The sequence below is a fragment of the Hippopotamus amphibius genome, chromosome 5 (genome assembly GCF_030028045.1).
Source record: "Hippopotamus amphibius kiboko isolate mHipAmp2 chromosome 5, mHipAmp2.hap2, whole genome shotgun sequence".
Classification (NCBI taxonomy): Eukaryota; Metazoa; Chordata; class Mammalia; order Artiodactyla; family Hippopotamidae; genus Hippopotamus; species Hippopotamus amphibius.
Window position 1 is genome coordinate 173,062,319 of NC_080190.1, and position 21,348 is coordinate 173,083,666.

The 21,348-nt window shown below is 63.8% G+C and overlaps 2 protein-coding genes across 3 annotated transcripts; both read right to left on the reverse strand.

Moving 5' to 3' along the window:
- Positions 1 to 16,920: 16,920 nt before the first annotated feature.
- Positions 16,921 to 20,304, reverse strand: ARC (activity regulated cytoskeleton associated protein). Of its 2 annotated transcripts, none has more exons than XM_057736070.1 (3): positions 18,287 to 20,304; positions 17,867 to 18,006; positions 16,921 to 17,620 (listed from the first exon to the last, which is right to left on the reverse strand). In XM_057736070.1, exon 1 carries the CDS (start codon positions 20,084 to 20,086, stop codon positions 18,896 to 18,898), a length of 1,191 nt encoding a protein of 396 aa, XP_057592053.1. In that variant the 5' UTR covers positions 20,087 to 20,304; the 3' UTR covers positions 16,921 to 17,620; positions 17,867 to 18,006; positions 18,287 to 18,895. The 2 variants fall into 2 exon arrangements, with proteins under 2 accessions (XP_057592053.1, XP_057592054.1); XM_057736071.1 differs by having other exon boundaries at positions 17,867 to 18,009.
- Positions 17,961 to 18,666, reverse strand: LOC130854322 (psoriasis susceptibility 1 candidate gene 2 protein-like). Its single transcript, XM_057737016.1, has 2 exons — positions 18,287 to 18,666; positions 17,961 to 18,009 (listed from the first exon to the last, which is right to left on the reverse strand). Exons 1-2 carry the CDS (start codon positions 18,664 to 18,666, stop codon positions 17,961 to 17,963), a joined length of 429 nt encoding a protein of 142 aa, XP_057592999.1.
- Positions 20,305 to 21,348: the final 1,044 nt, after the last annotated feature.

Sequence of the window (21,348 nt, forward strand, 5' to 3'; positions counted from 1 at the left end):
TTCAGCTGGTCACTCCGAGGTCCCTGTGGTCATCCACGTGGCCCAGGCCAGCAGAGAGCACGTGGTGTCGAGGGGCCCCACCAGACGGCAGGCTCTCCCACGTCTCCGGCAGTGCTTCTAACAGGCCTCGTCCCGCCCAGCCGCAGCCGCTTCTGTGTGGGTCTCCTCAGAGCCCCCGCCTCACTCCCTGGAAGCTCCCCGCTCCCACCCCACGTCCCGCCTGCTGTCTCCCTCCTTCCCACCCCTTTCCTCCTGACTCACCTCCCAGACGCCCAAGGTAGGAGTGGGGCACGTTTGGGGTAGGAGGGGGAGGCCGGGCGGGGTGGGGACACTCCAGTGGGTGCAGAGGAGGGACCTGGGACGTGGGGGATGGGGCCATCAAGGCTCTCCCGGCCAAGCAGCCAGGGACCGGGACCGGCTGGCTCCTCCTGTGGTCAGCCCGACGGCAGCCCAGTCCCACGCGGCCCCTCCTGCTCTGAGCTCAGGCTCAGATCTGCTTATCCGCTGCCTGCTGTGTGGCCTCGGGCAAATTACGGAGCTACTCTGTGCCTCTGTTTCCCGGTTCACCTGTAAAATAGCACCCGCTGCATATGGTTATGATGAAGATTAACCAGCATTTATGTATAAAGCACCAGGCACAGAAACGCCATATGATAGAAATAGGATAGAAATACGAAACCGGAAGAGGAGCACAGGCCCCGAGCCACCGCCAGGCTCGGTGGGGGTGAGGGAGGGAGGGAGGGGCTCGGAGAGACGTAGCCACTGTCCTCGGGTTGGGTCAATGGAAAATGGTGTCTGAGATGCTGGTATTTGGGCAGGAGCGCAGGTTCCAGGCAGAGCGGAGCACAGGCACAGCCCTGGGAAGGCGGCCGCCAGAGGCCTCGCGGGAGGCAGGCCGAGGCCTCAGCCCGCGACCCAAGGAGGACACGGTCTACACAGGGGAGCCACACGGCCAGTCTGAAGCCTGTCTTGGAGGAGGGTTTATTCTCTTCACTCCACGCCTGTCTCCTCCCTCCCTTCACCCGATAAATGTCAAACGAGCGCCCAGCGCAGGCCAGGCCCCCGGGGGGCGCCCCCAGCACAGGGCGGGCGGGACCGCTGTCTCCGCGCGGAGCTCCCGGTCTAGCCGCCACTGATGGCCTGGGACAGGCCCCCCGGGCTGCCGTTAGAGCCAGCCTTCGCCCCGGGACCGAGGCCGAGCCAGCCACGGCCCACGGAGCCCGCTCACCTGCGCTGGCCCTGCTGGTGGAGGGCGTCCACCCTGAGGAGGGACCACAGCGCCAGCCTGTTCTTGCCTCCCATGTCCACCTGCAGGGTCCCAGCGGGTCCCCACGCAGGCAACTGGCGGAAGCCTCGTAGAAAAAGGGAGGATCCCGGCCAGGCTGGGGAGGGGAGAAGCACATGAGTTAGCGGGCAGGGGTGGAGAAAGGGGCCGCTGATCTGGGCCCCCGCGTGGGTCTCACCTGTCACCTGCGGCCCGCCGGAAGGAGCCCTACCAGGTTCTCAGCTCTAAAGCTGGACTCTGGGGTCACCCTGGCTGGTCCTGTGGTTCACCAGCTGGGTGACCCGGAACATGGCGCGGGCGTCTGTGCCTCTTCCTGGTAAACGGGCTTCCCTTGTGGGGCCGTGCAGGTGACAGAGGGTGAGGCTGGGTGGCACTCGGCCTGGGATGGACGTGGCTGGTGTCTAGGTCAGCGACACCCACGGGGTGCGAGGGGGGCGGTGTGCCTTGGGAAAAGCCCAGGGGGGCCTCCCAGACGCCTCCCAGCCCAGGATGCTGTCCCTGGGGGGTGGCGGCAAGAAGGAGGGCCGGGAAGGGGGCAGGTGGGGAGCAGAGTCCCAGGGGCTGACCCCAGGAGGGAGAGCGCGTCTAGGGGAGAGGGCAGCTCTGTCCCTTTGGGCTGCGGGTTCCTGGGCAAGCCCTCCCTCTGAGCCTGTGTCTTTGTCTGCCATCGGGTCGCATGGGAATTAGATAGAGGTGAATGAGAGGATGCTCTCAGAGCCTGGCCATCTCCCCGTCGGGCCGTCCTGCCCGCCCCTTCACGCGCAGCCACGTGGTGGCAGAGACCGTGTCCACTGCTGGGTCCCAGTGCCGGCCGAGAGTGCTCAGTCTGTCGTGTGAAGGACCGCCTGAGGACCAGTGGCCGCAGCTCAGGGGGACGGTGCCCCCAACCCCTCTGTTTCTCTGCCCTCATGGCTGTAGCAACTGTTCTGCGAAGGCTCTCACCCCATTTTTCGGTCTCTCTTGCACAGGAGGTTTGAGGAAGCTTGAAATAAAGTGGCCCTTGTCCTACTCTCCTGGCACGTTGCCATGCTCAATAAGTGCTTGTTGAATGAATGAGGAGCTGGACGGGTAGATGAGCAGAAGGACCGGGCAGAGCAGGCTTGTGTATGGCCGGCCGTGGCCACGCCTGACACCTAGGAGTGGACTCGGTGTCTGGAGCAAGTCTGGCTCTCAGGAGTGGACACGGGTGGGAAGGCCCCACTCTGGCCATGCCAGGAGCCCTTGACCTGGAGCCGGAGAGCCCGAGAGTCCCTGGGCCTCCTGCTACCTGCGCTGACCAAGCACCGTCCTCCTGGCCGTCCAGCTTGGTCCAGGCTCCAGGGTGCATGCCCGGGGTCAAGCCTTACCTCCCCAGATGTCGGGAGCCGTCCAGACAAGCCAGTGCTGTGACAAGGTCACCAGGCTCCAAGGAGGACCGCAAGGCGAGAACTCCTTGGAAGGGCATTTGGGAGCAGGAGGATGGCAAGGCGACTGCTGACTGCTCCGCAAGGACAGGCCCCAGACCATCTCCACCCATTTTACATTCTGCTCTTTGTTTCTCTGTAATACTATGCTTACTAGGAATCTTGATTAGCCCAGCATGTTCTTTCCCTCTGAAGCAAGGTCCCCAGGAAGAACATCCCCTGGGGGAAACTCAGAAATATTTCTAGGAAGAGGGGCACCATTTGGGGAACCAGGAATGAGAGGAGTGTTTAGGCTATTACCACCACTTCCGCACCCACTTCCCCTCCCTGTCTCTACGTCCCCAGGAAAGAACCAGGGTTTGACACATTCCTTCTCGTGTCTGCCCCACCGAGTGCCCTCCCACCACTCCTTGGTGGAAAAGGCAGGCACCTCAGGCTACTAAAGGCTGGAGAAAAGGGAGGGGTGGCTCTTTTTGTATATACTTTAAACTCAGGAATGCTCATGACTGCCGCAGGCATAAGTATAGACATAGACATTAGGCATAGGTATGGGTGCTAAGGGCTACAGTTTGCTTAGATATGAGATTAAGAAGTTATTTACACATGCTTACCTCAGAGTCACAAGGTTTGCAAGCCAAACCAGGGCTGCTATTTGTCCCATATACCCTTCCCTTACTATCGGAGAATAAAAAGATTTTTTCTGAGATATGCTTACTACATAAACACACAAAGCTCTGACAATAAAGAGAGATCCTGCATAGCTGACACAGGCCTCCTTGTCTCTTCCTTGCGCCGATGCCACTCATCCCTTGGGTACTCCCGGACCCACCGGAGCTGGACTTTGGCACCCAGAACCCGGGGACCTGGAGCAGGTGGGGGAGACCTCCTTCAGCACCCTGGAGGCCGCTGTAGAGCAGCCATGGCCCACATGTCACCCCTCCCTGTAGACCCCACTCCCAGGAGGCATCGTGGCAGGCTGGACGCTGCCTGACTCCCCAGCTCCAGCCGAGGAGCGGGCGCAGTGTCTGCTGGCAAACCTGCTCTCCTTCCTCCATGGAGGGAGGGCAGGCAGGCAGGCAACGGGGCAGGCCGGAGGTGATTAACTCGCAGATTCAGACACTCTGGGAGGTGGGCATTGGCCAGGACAGCCTGTAAGAAGCCGGGCGGCTCTGGCAGCCCAGGGATGGCGTGTGACCACGTGTGTACGTGTGCATAAGTGTGCGCCTCCCTGGCTCATGCGCTCCAGGGCATGTCCAGCCTGCGGTCCCTGCTCTATCTGGGGATGACCCTCCAACCCGCTGCCTCTCCCTGCTGAAATCCCAGCCGCCGACTTGCGTCCCCAGGAGGCAGAGCAAGGCACGGGCTCCCTGGGTGCTCCCTCGGTGGGCCGAGCCTTCTCACTCCCAGCCCTGGCCTCTGCCTCACAAGATGCGGGCATCCTGGCCCGGCCGGGTCAGCCACCTCCAGCCCCTGGGCCTCCTCTCAGGGAGATGCACTCCCAGTGGGCCTTGGCCCTCGGCAGCCCCAGATGGCCCAGCTGCTCTTGCTAAAGCAGCTATACCAAGACCTCCCCTACCCCTGAGGGTCTCCACCACCTCTGGGGGAGCGCAGGTGTGGCAGGTGGGCCCTGGTAGCCCCGCCCTGCCTCCTCCCCAGGACCCACTGCATGTGTGTCAGAGAAGGGGCTGGGAGCCAGACCTGCCCTCCAGCCCCAGGCCAGCCCCGAGCCGTCTGCTCAGGCAGGACAATTGGCCCTGGAGCTGGCTTGTCTTCAGTTAAGCACAAAAAGTGTACAGGGTGACTGGAGCTTGGGGCTGTGGGCAGCTGGAGGGGCGTGGCCCATCTGTCCACCCACTGCTGCCCTCGTGAGTGTGGGCTGCCTCCGAAGGTCTCAGTGGCTCTGCACTCGCCAGCCATGCCTGCAGGTCCAGCCCTGCTCGGTGGAGGTAGCCTTGAGCAAGGAAGAAAGGGGGAGGCTTGAATGGAAAGCCATGAGTGTGCACAGGCACTGCCGGCCACTGCAGCAGCAGTCAGACAGGAGCTGAGGAGGTGTGGCAAGGGGCTGACCCCATCCCAGTGGCAGTGAATAGTCCTCTTGTGTAATGAGAAGACTAGAGTGGGCTTGGAAGCTCCATGACCCACCAAAGACCCTGCCTCCTTCTGCTTTCCTAAAATGAAAAAAAAATTTGTTTTTCTTCCTCTTACCTCCAGAATGGCTGCTTTGCCTCCAACCATCATATCACCACTCAAGGCAGCCAAAAATGTGAAAAGGTCTGTGTCAGATGAAAACAAGAGCTTTCGTGTAAGCCCTACCCAGGGACTTTTTATTACTCGTTGGCAAGAAATGGGCCACGTGGCTGGAGATTCTGGGGAGGGGCTCCAGAAAGGGTCACATGGCCACCTCCAACAGAATCCGGGCTCCCGTGAGGAAGGAGGGGCAGGGATGTTGGGCAGGCGGCCGGCGGGAGCGGCAGAGGGAGATGTTCCTTGTGATGATTCCCCGGAAAACCCCTTCTTCTCCCACTTCACTGCCTAACCCCGCCCTCACTCGCTCCCCGGACGCTGCATCCAGGTGGCTGCTGGTCTACCTGCCCCACACTGCGTTTCCAGTGTGGCCTGTCCCCCGCATTTGACCGTGAGTCTCTCAAGTCACCTCTGAGCCCCCAGCACCCCCCCATAGAGATGTGATGGCACAGGGTCAGTGACGGTGCCCCGTGTGAAGACTTCCTGTGGGCTGGGTGCCCACCAGGGCTGCGGACACTAGGGTCGAACCCTCAACCCCCCTCGACCTCAGGCACAGCACCAGCAAAGTGGCCGTCCCAGATGCCACAGCTAGGGCATCGTGATCATCAGCGATACATCAGGGCAGCGACTGTTTTGCTTCGGACGAGTAGCCCACGAGTCCTTGCCTGCAGCAGCACTGACAACAGCGTTGTCTCTCCTTCGAGGACCGCCTCGGTGACCGTGTGAGGTGATAGCTGTGGGAGGGAATGTGGCGGGAGCCGTGGCGGGGGAGGAAATGGGTATTTCCTCTGGCAGCAGGCTCCCACAGCCTCCATCTCCCAGGGATGGACAACCACTAGATTCCTTCACCTTTGCCTTGGCCATCTCTTTGAGGCTGGAATAGTCCCCACCTGTCGGCCTTGGAATGGACCAGCTCAACTTGGGAGACGCTGCCTCAGCTTCCCTAAACCTAGGCCTGAAGAGGACTTTTGTGGTCAATCCCCCTCCCACTCCTCAATTGGAGACCCTCCCACCAGCTGTCAGTTGGTTACCTCCAAGGCTGGGGAACTCACTCTCTCTCCAGGCATGTGAATGATGCAGGGAGGGAGGTTCGTTGCTAATACGTAGAAATATGCAGTTGATTTCTGTGCATTGATCTTGCATCCTGCAACCTTGCTAAACTCACTTATTAGCTTTAGGAGGCTTTTCTGTTGATTCCTTGGGATCTTGTACACAGACAATCATGTCATCTGCAAACAGGAACAGTTTTGTTTCTTCCTTTCAATCTGTATGCCTTTTATTTATTTTTCTTTCCTTATTCCAGTGGCTGGAACTTCTGCTACTATGGAAGTGGAAGTATGAATGAGAGTGGAGAAAGAGACATCCCTGCTTTATCCCTGATCACAGGAGGAAAGCATTCAACCTTCCACCAATGGCCTGAGGTTGGCTGTCAGTTTTTTACTGATGCTCTTTTTTTTTAATTTATTCACTTATTTTATTTTTATTTATTTATTGGCTGTGTTGGGTCTCCGTTGCTGCATGTGGACTTTCTCTATTTGCAGTGAACGGGGATTACTCTTGGTTGCAGGGCATGGGCTTCTCACTGCGGTGGTGTCTCTTGCTGTGGAGCATGGGCTCTAGGTGTGCGGGCTTCAGTAGTTGTGGCTCGTGGGTTCTAGCGCACAGGCTCAGTAGTTGTGGTGCACGGGCTTAGTTGCTCTGTGGCCTGTGGGATCTTGCCGAACCAGGGCTCGAACCCACGTCCCCTGCACTGGCAGGCGGATCTGTAACCCCTGCACCAGCGGGGAAGCCCCCGTCGGTGCTATCAAGTGCAGAGCGCTCCCCTCTCTTCCTGTTTTTCTGAGAGTTTTTATCATGACTTGACTGTTGAATTTTCTCAACTATTTTTTCAGTATCAACTGATATGACTGTGTGATTTTTCTTTTTTGGCTCACTAATATAGTGGATTGCATTGCTTGATTTTCAAATATTGAGCCAGCCTTGCATCCTGGGAATAAGCCTAACTTATCCTCTCTAGGAAAAGAGGGGCGACCGCCCCAGTGACACCTGAGGCACCCAGGCTTGGGGTGCCAGGGAAGATTGAGGTTAGACAGGGCCAGGTCTCTGTGGGGGAAGGGAGCCCATACTCTGGTTTTCTGGCCAATGATGAAATGCACGCGTGTCAAAACTATTATTTCCCTCACTGATAAGGGACCCAGGAAAATGTTTCAACTAGTTCAAAGGAAAATCCAGGGAACACAGATCAACAGGGAGGAAGAGATGCTGAAATGAACTGACAGACGCGGCAGGAGTCCCACAGGCCCGGCGGGCCGGGGTTCCCAGCATGGTGCTGCTTTCCTGCAACCGGCAGAGCTGTAAGGGGCTCCAAGTCAATGCAAGACAGAGGCCCCCTGGGACGGCGCGCCACCCTCTCAGGTGCGGTGGGAGGTGGTCCCTGCCTAGGAAGGGCGGCGCTGGGGCCTGGGCACAGGGGACGTGGCAGCCTGAGGCTGGGTGCTCTGAACAGCTAGCATCTTGGGGGCAGGTGTCTGGGTTAGGAAGTGACCCACAGGACAGGTGGCAGAGCCCTCACACCAGGCCTGGTGTCCAAAGCCCAGGGACCAAGGAGGCCACGGGCAAGCGTCCACTCTGGGCTGCGCCCAGAGACCCCAGCCAGGACCTAGCCCCTCCCACACCCCTCCTGTTCAGGTGCAAGGGCGCCTCTTTGGACCAAGGGGTCACCATCCAAGCAGAGGCTACAGGCATCGCTGGCTGAGCCCCTCCTGGTCTTCTGGGCCAAGCCCTGGGGCAAGAACAAAAGGGCCACACTGCCCCAGGGGAGAGACTGACCAGGACTGTCCCTCCGGGTTCCCAGGCCGAAGGCGGGGGATCGTGTGTTTTCCTTCATGTGCCGGGGACGGGGCAGCCCCCCAGGGCCTGAAATTCAGATGCTACCTTTCTGCCCCAAAAAGATTCTGGAAGAGCCAGCCTCAGGCTAGGCTCTGGAATCTGCATCTTTAACTCAAGCTCTGGGGGCTGAAGTGGCCATGAGGGAAGTCCCTGGACATTTGGGGCAGGAAACACCTCCCCATGGCTGGGACCTCCTGGGTCAGGGAGACTGACTCCAGGGGGAGCTGAGCCCTGAGTGGGGAGGGGCCCCCGGGGAGGCCGGTCAAAGCCCAGAAGTCAGGAGGGTGCAGGGAGGGAGGGCCGGATGTGACAGGACGAGCCTGCGGGCAGAGCCGGGGCTGGACACCCCCTGTGCAGGTGGGAGAGGTGGAACCAGGCTGCCCCACTCCCCTCCAGCCCCACACCCCAGTCACGATCCAGGAGGGACAGCTCTGCCAGAGGTGTGGAATTGGCCTTGGGCGCTGGAAGCCAGGACAGGGGGTGGCCCAGCTGCAGGCTGGCCCCCCAAGGTGTCCTCCATCACCCACTGGCACCAACTGCTCAGGGCCTCAGGCTCTGCAACGGCACCCCACGGAGATCCCGGCCACCTCGGGGACTGGGCAGGGCCTTTCCCAGAGCACAGAGCCCTCTGGGGCCCCCAGGCTGACAGGTGGAGAAGCCAGAACTCAGGGGCCCCCAGTCCTCGGCCTCCCCCAGGGAGGTCAGGATCAGCAAACCCTACCCCCCCCCCCCCGCCCTAAGGCCTCCCCTGGATGGCCTTGCTCCCCACTCACCCCACCCTTGGAAGGGAGCGCAGCCCCAGTGGTGGTCCTCGTCCTCCCTGCCCTGGGCACGGGGGGCAGCGCGGAGCAACGGAGACAGCGTGGGCCGAAAATACGGCCTAACAGTCTCTACAGTCACGATAAAAAAATAGAGATGAATTAATTCTAATCATATTTTATTTAACCCAATATATCCAAAATCTTACCCAGCGTAGGACGTGATCCAGCCTCCGGGCAGGTGCGATCAGGGTGGCCCCGTGTCAGGCGTGCAGAGCTGGTGGGGGACATGGCTGATGGCACGTGACAGGCAGGCACAGCCCTGCTGTGGATGAGACCCTGTCCACTTGCTGGCTTTCCAGCCACCCCCCCCCCCCCCCGCAAGCTCCCCCCAGGCCCGCATCCCCCCCAGGGACCCTGCCCACTGGCCCGGCAGGCGGGGTGGGAGGCGGGGTGGAGGGACGAGAGAGGCTGTGCTTGGGGAGGCCCAGCAGCCCGCCCCCCGCCCCCCACCGGCTCTCCTCTCCCACCCACACAGCTCATCGGGACTCCAGGCACGGAGCTCCCAGGTGGGCGGGAGGCCGGATGACAGGCGGGGGCTGCTGTCCGCGCTGCGGGCACAGGGCCCGGTGCCTCCCGCCCACCCCCCTCCTGGCTGGGAGCCCCTGTCCCCTCAGCTCCCCTGCGTCCAGGGCCCTTGTCCCGAGAGAGCCTGGAGGGCTCTGGCGATTTGACAAAGGCCCCCACTCTGCCCCGCTGCTGCCTTGGCAGGTGTGGTGAGACCGAGGAGGGAGGAGGGGAGCCAAAGGGGCAGCAAGGACTGGTCCCCAGGGAGTCTGTGGGGAGATGGGCAGCGTGCCAGCCCTGGGCACGGAGTCTGAGGGTGACCGTGGCCTGCAGCGACGGTCACCTCGTGGCCTGCAGGGGAGACAGGCCCAGCACCGTGGCAGAGCCATGAAAGGAGAGGGCTGGATTCAGCCAGGGCCACCGACGCCCGCCAAGACCAAAGGGCAGGCGACATGGGAGGGACCTCTGCAGGGGCAGAGGGACAGGGCGAGGCTGCCGCCGTGGCCTTCCCAAACAGGGCTGACCAGGCTGATGTCAGCCGGGGCCTGGATGGTGACAGCTAGGAGGAGGCAACCGTGAGGAAGGGGAGGGCAGCAGGGACGGGGCTCTGCCCTTGGTGGGGACGCTAGAAAAGCACAAGAATGTGGTTTCTAATAACCCCCTCCCCCTCTCTGGACCTCCTGACCCTGGTCACGAAACCTCAGGGGCCTTTCTCAAGCCCCGCCCACCGTATCACACACACACTTACAGAAACACACATACGTGCACATGTGCACACACAGACACGCTCCAGACGCACACACATGTACACACACAGGTGCCCCTGAAATCCATCCATCAAGGATGCTGTGGGTACCACAGCCTGGTTCCCATAGCAACGCCTAGATGATGGGGGAGGGGAGAAGAGTGGAAATGCAGAGAAACACTAAACAAAGAACAACAATTTTTAAAGATGAGCATTCAGGGAGAAATAACCTTGTAGGGACAGCACAGCCCCATGCGGAGGGCACCTCTGCCCGTTACTCACACGAACACTCTGGCCAGAGCTGGCCACAGAATGACGCTGCTGGCAGAGGACAGGCCCACACAACATGACTGAGTCCGCCATGGGGGTGGCCAGGCTGGGTGTATGAGAGGAGTGCCCTGAGGGGAGGAGGGATTCGCTGGTCTGGGAGGCCTGGGATGCCAGCCTGGGAGGCCTCTGCTGTCCCTGCTGTGGGAAGACTGGCAGGACTGGAGCAGGGCTGTGACGTGGGTGGCTTGTCAGGGGTGACTTATTTGCTAGCGCTCACCTGGATAAGAGTGAGCATCATGGGGGCTTCCTGGAGGAGGCAGCCCGGTTATCTGCCTGCAGAAGATGGAAGGATTGGATCTCTGGTGGGAGCAGTGGGCCCGGTAGGGCATGACCAAGCAAGGCCACTGGGCAGTGTGTCGGAGTCCCAGGTGTGGGCTGCACAGGAGGGGGCGTGGAGCAGGTGAAGGGCCTTGAAGACCGGCCGAGGGGGGCCAAAGGAGGGTGGCAGGGGTACCTTGGGAGAGGGGTACCAGACAACCTCAAGAGTTAGATCTGAGGGCGTGCAGTGTGGTGTGGGGGTCGGGAGCTGGAGCCCTGGTTGGGCCCCGGCCCCAGATGCTCCAGTGTGTCACCTGTCCATCCCCCACCTCCTGAGAAGCCTCATTCCATGTTCCCTTCCCATAGGTACCTCCAGCCCAAGATAGGACTTAGAATCCCAGCCCCAGCCTGCAGTGTGGGCGCCCACGCCCCATCTGTTCTTGATGGGGAAGCCCCGCACAGCAACGGGTTTTCCTGCACGTGTTTAAAGGAGCAAAACCAGGTAAGGTCTCCTCACAGACTTCAAGAAGCGGCAGGAACACAGGTTTCCTTCTTACTAAGGACAGGATTCCAGGAGATGTAGGGGTCTGAGGTCTGAGTGGACCACAAGCTCCTGCTTCATCCAGGGATCAGAGGAGAGCCATGCATCTGCTCCCCAAAGCCAGGTCTGAGTCCTCACTGGTGAGAGTTCATTGTACAAACGGTTCCAGTGCACCTCCCCCACCAGGCTGTTTCAGAGGCTGAGGGGGGACAAGGAGGGCTCATAGTCTGGGACCCCCAGTCCCCTCTGACTGGGATGTGTCAGAACTTCCTGTAAGGCCCCCCAACCTTTGTTAAGTGGGGCCAACATCTCCCGCAGTGGACAGAACAGTGTGATCAGAGGAGGGTCTGTGACCGCCATGCCTGACACCCTCCCTCCAGGGCAGGTGCCCCTCGTCCGCATGTCTGCCGAGTGCAGAGAGACAGACTTAACATTTTCCAGCAGAAATGTACCAAGCACCAGGGCAAAACAGAGACAAGATAATTACGGGGATAACAGAGGCTAAAAATAGCCTCCTTCACAGCACAGACTCCTGGCACGGAAGACGCCAGACGAGCCAGCAGCAGGAGCACAGAGCCCAGGCCCTCCAAGAGGGGAGGACCCCCGCCATGCACGAGGACAAGGAGGGGGTGCAGGGCTGGCATGGGGACCTCTGTCCTCAGGGAGCAACTGCCAGGACAAGGAGGGATGGGGAGGATCCAACAAGTGACATCAAGAGTGGGGAGCAGGGAGGTCTTCATGGAGGAGAGGAAGAGAGCAGGGCTTTGAAGGATGAATAGGAGTTTGGCAGACAGTGGCTATTCCCTGCAGAAGAGATGGAGGTGGGAGTACCATGGGCAGCTTCGTGGCTCCAGTGGGACAGCCAGAAAGGCAGGAAAGGGTGGTGTCAGAGAGGGCCTCTGAGGTCTCTGGTCTGAGACTTTTGGTGACCCTCAGGGTGGGGAGCTCACTCCCTCCTCAGGAAGCTTCTGTCTTTGGGGAACAGCCTCTAAGCAAGACTTTCCTCCCTTGGGCACCCTGAGCCCAGACTTGGCCTGCTCTGCACAGGGCTATGGCTCAGAGACAGGACCGTGGCCGGCGCCCAAGCCTGCCCTTTCCAGCTGAGCCCCAGCTGCCTCCCTTGGGTCAGAGCCAAGCTCGGGGCTCAGCCATGGACATGGGAAGGGACTCAGGGACGGACACCTGGCAGCCCTGGCCCTTTCTGGGGCTGAGCTGAGGAGGCTGTGCTTGGAGGCAACTCAGGTGGGGCCATGCCCGAGGTCCAGGGCTCCTGTAAGGAGAGTGGGTCAGAGGGAGGAGGCATTCTGGCACAGTGCCCGGTGGCCAGACGTGGGCATCAGGGAAGAGCTGATGAGAGCCGGGCAGTGGGCAGGGGCCTTTGGGAGAGAATGATGGAGGAGGTTTGCTTCTAAGGGATCCTAGAAGGACAGTGCCTGCAGGGTGCAGAGGAACCCCAGGGCTGGAGAGAGAGGAAGCCCGGGCAGAGGCGGAGACAGAGGGCTGGGTGTAGAAGGAGGGGACAAGGGTGGGAGAAGCCGCAAGAGCGCGGCTGGGGTGTGGGCCTCCCGCTGCGCCGCGGGGCCCTGGAGGCTGCCCGGGAGCTGTGGCTTCACCCAGCGTCCGCGGGAGACCCGCAGAGGGCTGGGCTCAGGACCTTCCTGGCAGCGATCTTATTCTTCAAAGACCTTTTCATTCCAGGAAGGGGGGTCTGGGAAACAGAGCGATGCAAACCAAAAGCACGAGCCGACCCCTGCGGGCTGTCTCGTACGGTGGCGCCTCCGAGGGGTGTGTGCTGACGGTAGATAGAAGGAGAGAAGCTATTGGACATCCCAGGAAGAAATAAAACGTATGAGAAAGGAAGATTCATCCTCTGGCCGGGAGGATGCCAGGTCAGGGTAATTGACTGCAGAATATGAAGTTAGCGGAGATGGCGCTCTGGCCTTCCCGGGGAGAGGCGGGAGGGGTGCTGCTCGGGGACAGGCTGTCCACGGTGCCTGAAGCTGGGGGGATGACTACCTCTCTGCGGCAGTGACAGAGGAGACACGGAGCCCCAGCCAGCTTGCCCGGGAGCGGGGCTGAGCGGGGAGGACGGGCAGGACCTGGGGCGATGGGCTGGGAGGAGGCCAGGCCTTTCCTAGGGTCCCAGCCGCGATGGGGCCATCGTGAGACAGGGACGCCTGGGCTGGGGGCAGAGACACAGCTTTGGGTGGACGTGTGGGTGCAGAGAGACGAGCAGAACTGGCCAGCCAGGGTGGGGGGCCTAGAGAGAGCACCCCTGCCCTGCCCACGGCTTCCTACTTCCAGAAAGGCGGCCCGCCGGCTACTCCGCAGCCCTGGGGTCTGGCTTCAGCCCCAGGCCATGTGGCTCTCTCCAGGTCCCCCGAGGTGCCCTGGGGTCAGCACTGGGGCTACGGGGTCCCCTGTAGGGTTTGGAGAGGCTAAGAGAGGACAGCTAGTTTGGATGGGCAGAGGGACGCCGGTTCAGGGTGACAGAGGGCAGGTGGGACCCAGAGGTCAGGGCCCGAAGAAGAAATGCTGGCTGCCTAATTAGCCTTCTCCCAGGCCCACAGACCAGCCCGAGGCCAGCAGAGATGCGGAGGAGGCCATCTGGTGCACTGGGGACTCCCTGCCTCTCTTGGGCCTCAGTTTCCCCATCCATAGGAGAGGCCATTCCGGCTCTGAGGCTCCACCACAGAGAGGAGCCCCCCGTAGCTACTGCCCCCACATCTGGGTCCCCCTGGAGCCGAGGGCTGGGCGCTGGGGCTGCCTGGCCTCCTTCCTGGAGGAAACAGGCTGATGTATGCCGCCGGCCCCAGCGGCTGCGGAAGCGGGGCGCCAGCTGGTAGCTGGGCAGGCAGCGTGGGAGAGCCCCTGGGTGGTGCCGGCGGGTCCGCGGGGGCCTCTTGAGGGGTGGGGACTGGGAGAGAGGAAGAAGCACGCGGGGAGTCTCATGATTTGGGCTGGTGGGCAGCCGGGGCCAACAGTCAGGGACTGGTTGGAGGCAGGGGTCCTGAGCGGCCCGGGGGAGGGATCGGGGGGACCGGGCCAGCAGGGCTGGGAAGCACGTTGTCCTCCCCTAGACAGTCCTCCGCCCCTCCGCGGAGCCACTGCAAACTCAGTACCGGCCTCCTTCTCTGTCCCCAACGGGAAGAGAAGCAGGTTTAATGCAACAGCCCCAGTGGCAGAACCAGCTTGGATCTCAGAGTCAGGCACCTGTGGGTCTGGAAACATCCCTCCAAGGATCCAAGGAAGTCGTTGTCCTGAGCATCTCCCAGGAGGCAGGCACGGAGGCCAGTGACGCCTGGGCGGGTCCCTGAGCCTCCCTGAGCCTCAGTTTCGGCATCGGGAAGGTGGAGCGGTGGGAAGGGGCCCGTCATGGGGGGGCTCCAGCCGCTCCTCCGTGCCGCCTCTGCTGGCAGAGTCGGGAGCTGCTCCCCAGCGTGGGCAGTGGGGGGAACCCTTGGCCTGGAGGAACGTGCCTTCCTGGGGGCAGGGAAACCACGGACATCCCAGGAGGAGTCAGGGCCCACCCGGAGAGACCTCAGCGCCCTGGCGCCGGAGCTCTGGTGTCTGGGCCACACCTGCCCCAGTCCCCTGGGCCAGCTCATGGTGGGGGGCACCTGCGGTCTCACCGTGGGGCGTGGCTTGCACGCGCGTGCACGGGGTGCTCCCAGCCTCCTGTCTCAGGGAGCAGAGCCCCAGGCAGCTGGACGTGGGCTCCTTGAGGCAGAGAGGAGGGAGAGGGCCCGCGGGGGACCCAGGGCAGGCCCGGAGCACACAGGACGCCTTAGACCCAGAGCCGCGCCCCCAGCCAGTGACGTGGGCAAGCTGTTGACGATGCGCCCCTACCCCCAGGGTGCAGATAGTCCGCGACACCCCGGGTGGTCCACCAAGTCACCCGCAGTAAGACCTATCCTGGCGGGCCGTGACAGCCCGTTGGGGGCAGGGGGCCCCTGCTGACGGGCCTTGGTGGAGCCACACGTAGCATCCTGAGCGCCTACTCAGGCCGGCACCCTGCCCTCGCACCCTCATGTCCGCTCTGGAGGCAGACTTGATTTTGTAGAAAGAGCGGCCCTGGGACTGGAGCCCAAGCCTACCTGGCTCAGAAGACCCCACCAAGCTGGGTGTGCAGGGTGAGCCCCACGGGGGTTCCCGGCAACCCGGCCCCCCGACCCAGCTCTGCCCTCCCGGGCCTCAGCCTCCCTGCCCTCTAGGGAAAAGAGACAGGGGTCTGTGATGCCTGAATGGCAAGATGGGGAGGGGGCGGGGAGGCTGGCAGCAGGGCGCCCCCGGACCTGGGGCTTGGGCTGCGGGCTCCGTGATGTCTGCTGGGCGTCTGGCGCCCAACCCCATGCCACCCCACCCCACTCCACACTCCCGCCTCTTTTCTTGGGACACAAAGACACAGAGAGCTGCCTCTCAGATCCTCCAAGTGTTCGAGTTGCCTGTTCCACAATCATCCAATTACAGACAGGAACTTCTTATGAAAAGGAAAAAGCATATACAGCTCCCAGCTTTTGAGGCGAGCAGTAGTAGTTCTCCTGGAGAAATTACTGACTCTCAGGCATCACCATGGTGCCCAGCCTCCTGTTCCTGTCAATTTCCGTCCCCTTTCTTGTCAGCACTTCCATTATTTAAAAGGAATAAAGGAGAAGAACGGGGAAGAGGCGGCCTTCCACCAGGAAGCGTCCCTCGGGCCGCCCTCTCTGCGTGGAGGGTGACGCCTTTCCTGGCGGCGGGTGGTTCTCTGCTCCCGCTCATTTCCTGCCTCCCCAGGTAACCCTGCGTCCCCGCTCGGTGCTCTCAGCAGGGGCAGCCCCACCCGTGCGGGGGGCTCTGAGCCGGCAGCACCTGGCCCGGCACCCTGCCCGGCAGAGCAGCCCCCTCTGAGGGCAGGGCCTGCAGCAGGCGGGGACAGGCACCTGTGGGTGACCGTGGCGCTGCGAGGGGCTAGGGCACCGCCCCCCCCCATCAGACCCTGATCTGCGAGCGGCCCTGAGGGTCCTCGTGGGCTTGACAGAGGCCCGTCAGGCGAGTAAAGCTGAGCTCAGAGGACCTGGGTGGGCCTGGGTGAATCCGCTGAAGCGCCAGACGGGCAGAGCTGAGCCTTCACGGAGGGAGACGTCCCGCCTGAGCACGCAGCCCAGCCTGTGCCCGAGAGGCCCGCCCGCCCTGCAGGCTCTGGGCTGCCCCCGCCCCACCCCACAGTGGCGTGAGCATCTCCTCAGGACAAACCGCTGCGGCCAGTCCCCAGGCCTCTTCTCACTCAACACTGGCTGGTACGGGGGTCCGAGCCCCCTCCAGGCCATGTCTCCATCTCTCTCAGCGGCCTGGCATCCCCCACCAAGGCGAGCGAGGCCGACCTCCCACACAGCGTGGACGGCCCTTATTTCTAAGGTCTCGAGCCCCAGCAGGGTTGTCGTGATGACGACCCTGCAGCCAGGACTTGCCAGGGTCGCTCCCAGCAGGGATCTTCCCCCACCCTCCAGGGCTCCAGGGCCGAGAAAGCCCCCTGGGCCCACAGGCCTCTGTGTGGGCTGAGTCCCAACAGCAGATGACGCCCAGCACCCCACCAGGCCCACCCCGGCGGGCAGCGGGTGGGAGGGTGTACAGGGGTGGGGGTGTCCTTGGCCTTTCCCAGTCTCTCCCACCGCTGGCTGTCTCAGGTCCCCAGAGACCTTCAGTCTACTCACTGGCTTGCAGGGGCCGGCCACCCTGAGCCTCCTCCCTCTGCAGCCCCCCTCCAGGCACTCCAGCCGGCAGAGAAACAGCAGCACACACACGCCAAGAAGTTTCAGTGTTTTATTAACAAAATCTTACAAAAAGAGTCTGTCTTCAGGTACGGTGGCAGGGGTGCACACAGCCTGGCCTGACACTCAGGGCCTGATCCGTGGGGCATGGGGAGCTGGCCACACGCTCTGGAGGACCCTGGGGCCTCCCTGCAGCCTGCGGCCGCCTGGGAGTGTGAGCGATGGCTTATGTGCAAAAATAAAACCGGGGGGCTGGCAGGGCACGGGACGGAGGGGCTGGCAGAGTTACCTGCAGGTGCAGTCCCCTGAAGCTGGGAACCCCTCAACAGATGGGCAGACAGGGGAGCCCCCAACCAGGTCTGCTCGGGCTGCAGACACGAGCAGCCAGCCAGCACCAGGGTGTAGGTGCCGGGGAGGTGGGGGTCCGGCCCTGGGCAACCGCAGGGCCTGGCATGGAGCCCACATGAGCCCCAGGTGCAAAGGCTTCCGGGTCTCCTGGGGCTGGGCTTGGGGCCACCAGACAGGGACAGGGACTGTGGCCTCAGCCCCAGGCCTCGTGGAAAGCTCTGGCAGGAGAGGATGGCCAGGCAGTGGGCAGGGGTTCCTGGGCTGAAGCGAGGCCGGGCCTGGGGTGGCGGCCCTGGGGGCGGGCGGGCGGGTGGGCGGCCAGCGGGGCGGGCATAGTGGCAGGCCCTGGCCCTCACGCTGGCCTGTCTTCAGCACCCGCTCTCTGCCAGGCCCCCTCCTCTCGCTGGCCTCAGACGTCTCCTCTCGTGCAGGCAGCTTGCAGGGGGAGAGGAGGGGGGCAGTGCCAGACACAGCAGCAGAGGCTCCACAAGAGCCTTGAGACCTGAAAGGACGGAAGACACAGACGGTCAGGGACTCGGGCAGAGGCCGAGGTCAGGAGGGGCTGCACAGGAAGGACAGGCGGGGGATGTAATGGGGCTGCTCTCCTAGGGCGGGAGCCCCTGGGGTCCTGGTGGGCTGCCTCTCAGCTCGCCCAGAGGACTGGGGGCAGGGTCTGGGACCTGGGGGCCGGGCGGGAGCTCCAGGGCCCCTGGTGAGGACAGCCGAGGGACGGGGTCTCCTGCGTTACCTGTTGTCACTCTCCTGGCTCCGAAGGCCGGCTGCTGCCTCAGCCACCTTTGAGGACTCGGGCCCCTTGGGACCTTCCGCCTGCCACGGGTGAGTCATCGAGCGAGGCTCGGTCCCTCTCCAGGCTGGCGTGAATCACTGCTGCTGGGGAGAGAGAGCGCACAGGTCTGTGTGAGCGCTGGCTCAGCAAACTCCCCCCGCCCCGCCTCCCACCCCAGCCCCCTCCCCTGATCCCCGGGGTCCCTGCTCCTTCCCTGCCTGCCCACCACGTCACCCCCACCCCACCCCAGCAGCTAACTAGCTGGGGACGGATGCCCAGATGCGCGGAGCCTCCACGGGCTCCCCTGGAAAGTGGGCTTGGCCCGGGCCCTCCCAGCTCTACGGTGCCCCCTGGCGGTGGTGCTGGGGGGCAGGGGCTCACCTGAGGGGCCAGGAGGCACCAGGACGCCAGGTCTGTTGCTGCCACTGCTGCTGCTGCTGCGGCATGTTCGGCTTCAGCTCTCCTCCGGGGGGAGGGAGCCACACTGCCCGAGGCTGGCCAGCTGCCCTGGGCGGCGGCAGGGGTGCCAGCCGGCGGCGGGGCGACTGCCAGGAGAAGGGGCTTCCCAGAAGCCCAGGCTCCTGGGGCACTGGTTCTGCCTGAGTTTCTGCTTTGGAGTGTCCCTTGAACTCGGTACCCGTTGGCCCGTGCCTGGACACTGTGTTTCTGAGTGCCCAGAGGAGCCGGGCGTTGCGCGGGACGAGGAAGCTGTCACGGCCTGAGTGTAGGGAGGGTGTGGTCACTGGCTCAGGCTGGCCCATCCCGGGAAGACAGACAGACGGAGGGTGAGGGGCAGGGCTCTGGCAGGGAAGGGGAGCCCCGTGGCTGTTTGGGGGGCACTGCCCACCCTGGATCACGCGTGTCTGTTCAGGTCAGGCGAGGAGGCTGAGGTGGGAGTCCAGCTGCACGAGGACGAGGGCTCCCCCTGCAGGGGTCAGCCCGCTCGAAAGTCCCGGTGGGCAAAGGCCACGGCGGGCAGACCCGTGCCCTCTATTCGGGCTGGGTCCGGTCACTGGCTACGGACTCGCTGGTGAGGGCCGGCGTGAGGGCCTCGTTCTCCTCCTCGGCGGGCAGGCGGGGGCCGGCGGGCTCGGCCGCCTGCTCCAGGCCGTCCTGCACCTCCATGCCCTTCTGGATGAGCTGCTCCAGGGTCTTGGGCAGCGGGGGCCGCAGGAAGCGCTTGAGCTTGGGCTGCAGGGTGCCCACCACGTACTGGATGATCTCCTCCTCCTCGGCGTCCACGTACAGCGTCTGGTACAGGTCCCGCTTGCGCCACAGGAACTGGTCCAGGGGCTCCCCCTGCTTCTGCGGCAGGTCCAGCTCACGCTGGATGGCCTCTCGCGACAGCGTGCCCTCGCTGTACTGCAGGAATTCCTTCTTGAACTCCACCCAGTTCTTCACCGAGCCCTGCTTGAACTCCCACCACTTCTTGGCCGGCCCGTTCATGTGGTTCTGGATCTGTGACAGCCAGTACTCCTCGGAGCCACCCACCTGGCGCAGGTACTCCTCCAGGTGGCTGAGGAACTCCCGAGGGTCCTCAAAGATCTGCGTGTCCACGCCAGGGCTCGACTGCCCGTCCTCTCCCGGCCCCCAGGGTGGGTACTGCTGGGCCTCCACTGCCTCCTGCCCGGGCAGCTCGCCTGCGGCCGGTGGGGGGGTGATGGCATAGGGGCTGACCGTGTAGTCGTAGGGGTCAGTCTCCTGGCCGTAGCCCTCGGGACCCCCGACGCCCACAGAGACGGTGTGGCGGGCGGAGTCGCTGCCCACCGGGTACTTGCCGCCCATGGATTCCAGGCGGTCGGCCCACCTCTCCAGCCGGTAGAAGACCTCCCGCCACACGTGCATCTCCCGCTTGACCCAGCGCTCCAGGTTGGCGATGGTCTCCTGGCAGCGGCACAGGCAGGCCTTGATAGACTTCTTCCAGCGCTGGGAGTCGCCGGTGGGCACGTACCCGTCCAGGTTGCTCTCCAGCTTGCCCACCGACCGGTGCAGCCCCTTCAGCTCCCGCTCCACCTGCTTGGACACCTCGGTCAGCAGGTGCCGGTGGGTCCTGCGCACGTGCTCCAGCATCTCCGCCCGGCACTTACCGATCTGCAGGATCACGTTGGGCTTGGCCGCCGGCCCGCCGCGGGGCCCGGGGTAGGCGTGGAGGCCGCCGGTCGTCCTGCGGTCCAGCTCCATCTGCTCGCAGGTTGCGGCGCTGCCCGGCCGGGCGGGAGGCAGAGGCGGCGAAGTCCCCTCGGGGCCGACGCGGGGCTGCGGGGGGCCCGGCTTGCGGCGCTGCGCGCGGCGGCGGGTCCCGCGGAGGCTCGGCTGCTCGCGGCTGTGCTGGTAGCGGCTGGCGGCGGCGGCGGCGGCGGCGGCGGTGCGGGAGCCCTCGGCACCGAGCTCTGCGCCCAGCCTGGGCCGCCGGCCCTTTATCCCGCCGGCGCTGCCCGTGGGCGGCCCCGCCGCCGAGCCCCGGCTGCCATTGGCCCCGGCGCCGGCTCCCCGCCCGCGCGCCCCGCCCGCCGGCCCGCCTCCCCGCGCCCACGCGCGGTCCCGGCGGAGGGAGGGCCCCGCCCCTGCGCGCCCGGCCGCGCGGGGTGACTAACGCGCTCCCGGCGTCGCCCCCTCCCGGGCCCGCTCCGCCCGCGGGACCGGGGACGGGGCCGGGAGCGGCCGGCGACGCCCCCTCCCCAGCAGCGAGGCCAGGTGAGTGCCCCGCGGGCCCCACCCGGAGGTCAGGAGGAAGCCCCGCCCCGGGGCCTCAGGGTCCGCTTCCCCCCGTGGCTGCCGTCTGCTGACTTGGGGGCTGGGGGAGGAGGGCGAGACCCCGATCTCCCGGGCCGCCGGCCGCCGACCCTGACCGTGCCCAGTCCGGGTGCGCAGGATGTGCAGCCACAGGTGAGACCTGGCAACGACCCCAACGTTCAGACCGGCTTTCCCTTGAGCCAAAGACCTCGGGAGTCTTCACGTGCACACTCCCAGGTGTCAGGTGTGAGCTCCTGTCTCTCCCTGCCCCCGGAGCCCTTGAATCCAGGCCCTGGGCTGCTCCTGCACCCTGTGTGAGGGACACGCACCCGGGCCTTGGCTCCTCCGGGGCCCCTGCGCTTGCCGTGGGAGTGGGTCGCCTGGGTGGCAATAGCTGGACAGGACTGCCGGAGCACCCACTCCCAGGTCTTTGCTGAGGCCCAAGACTTCTGCACTTAGTGCCTCCAGGGAAACCTGGAAGCGGCTCTCAGGGGAGGAGGGGATGTGGAGGAGACGCAGGGTGTGGGCCCTGAACCCCCAGGCCACAGCCAAACAGGTCAGGAGCTTCACGACCTCCAAGGGGATGGGGGTAGGGGGGAGGGGGAGGAGGCTGCTGGCAGCCTGATGCAGTCAGGGAGGCAGAGAAGCAAAACGCCATATAAGGAACGGGGCTCCGGAAGCTGAGATTCCCTCGGGAGGGAGGCCCCTTC

What these genes read in the sequence shown, in the direction of transcription:
- LOC130854322 (XM_057737016.1), bottom strand. Translation starts at nt 18,666, where the DNA reads ATGGGCCAGCCTGAGCCAGTGACCACACCCTCCCTACACTCAGGCCGT. An exon ending in GGTGCCTCCTGGCCCCTCAG is followed by an intron (nt 18,010 to 18,286) that starts GTGAGCCCCTGC and finishes CTCTCTCCCCAG; the next exon opens with CAGCAGTGATTCACGCCAGC.
- ARC (XM_057736070.1), bottom strand. Translation starts at nt 20,086, where the DNA reads ATGGAGCTGGACCGCAGGACGACCGGCGGCCTCCACGCCTACCCCGGG.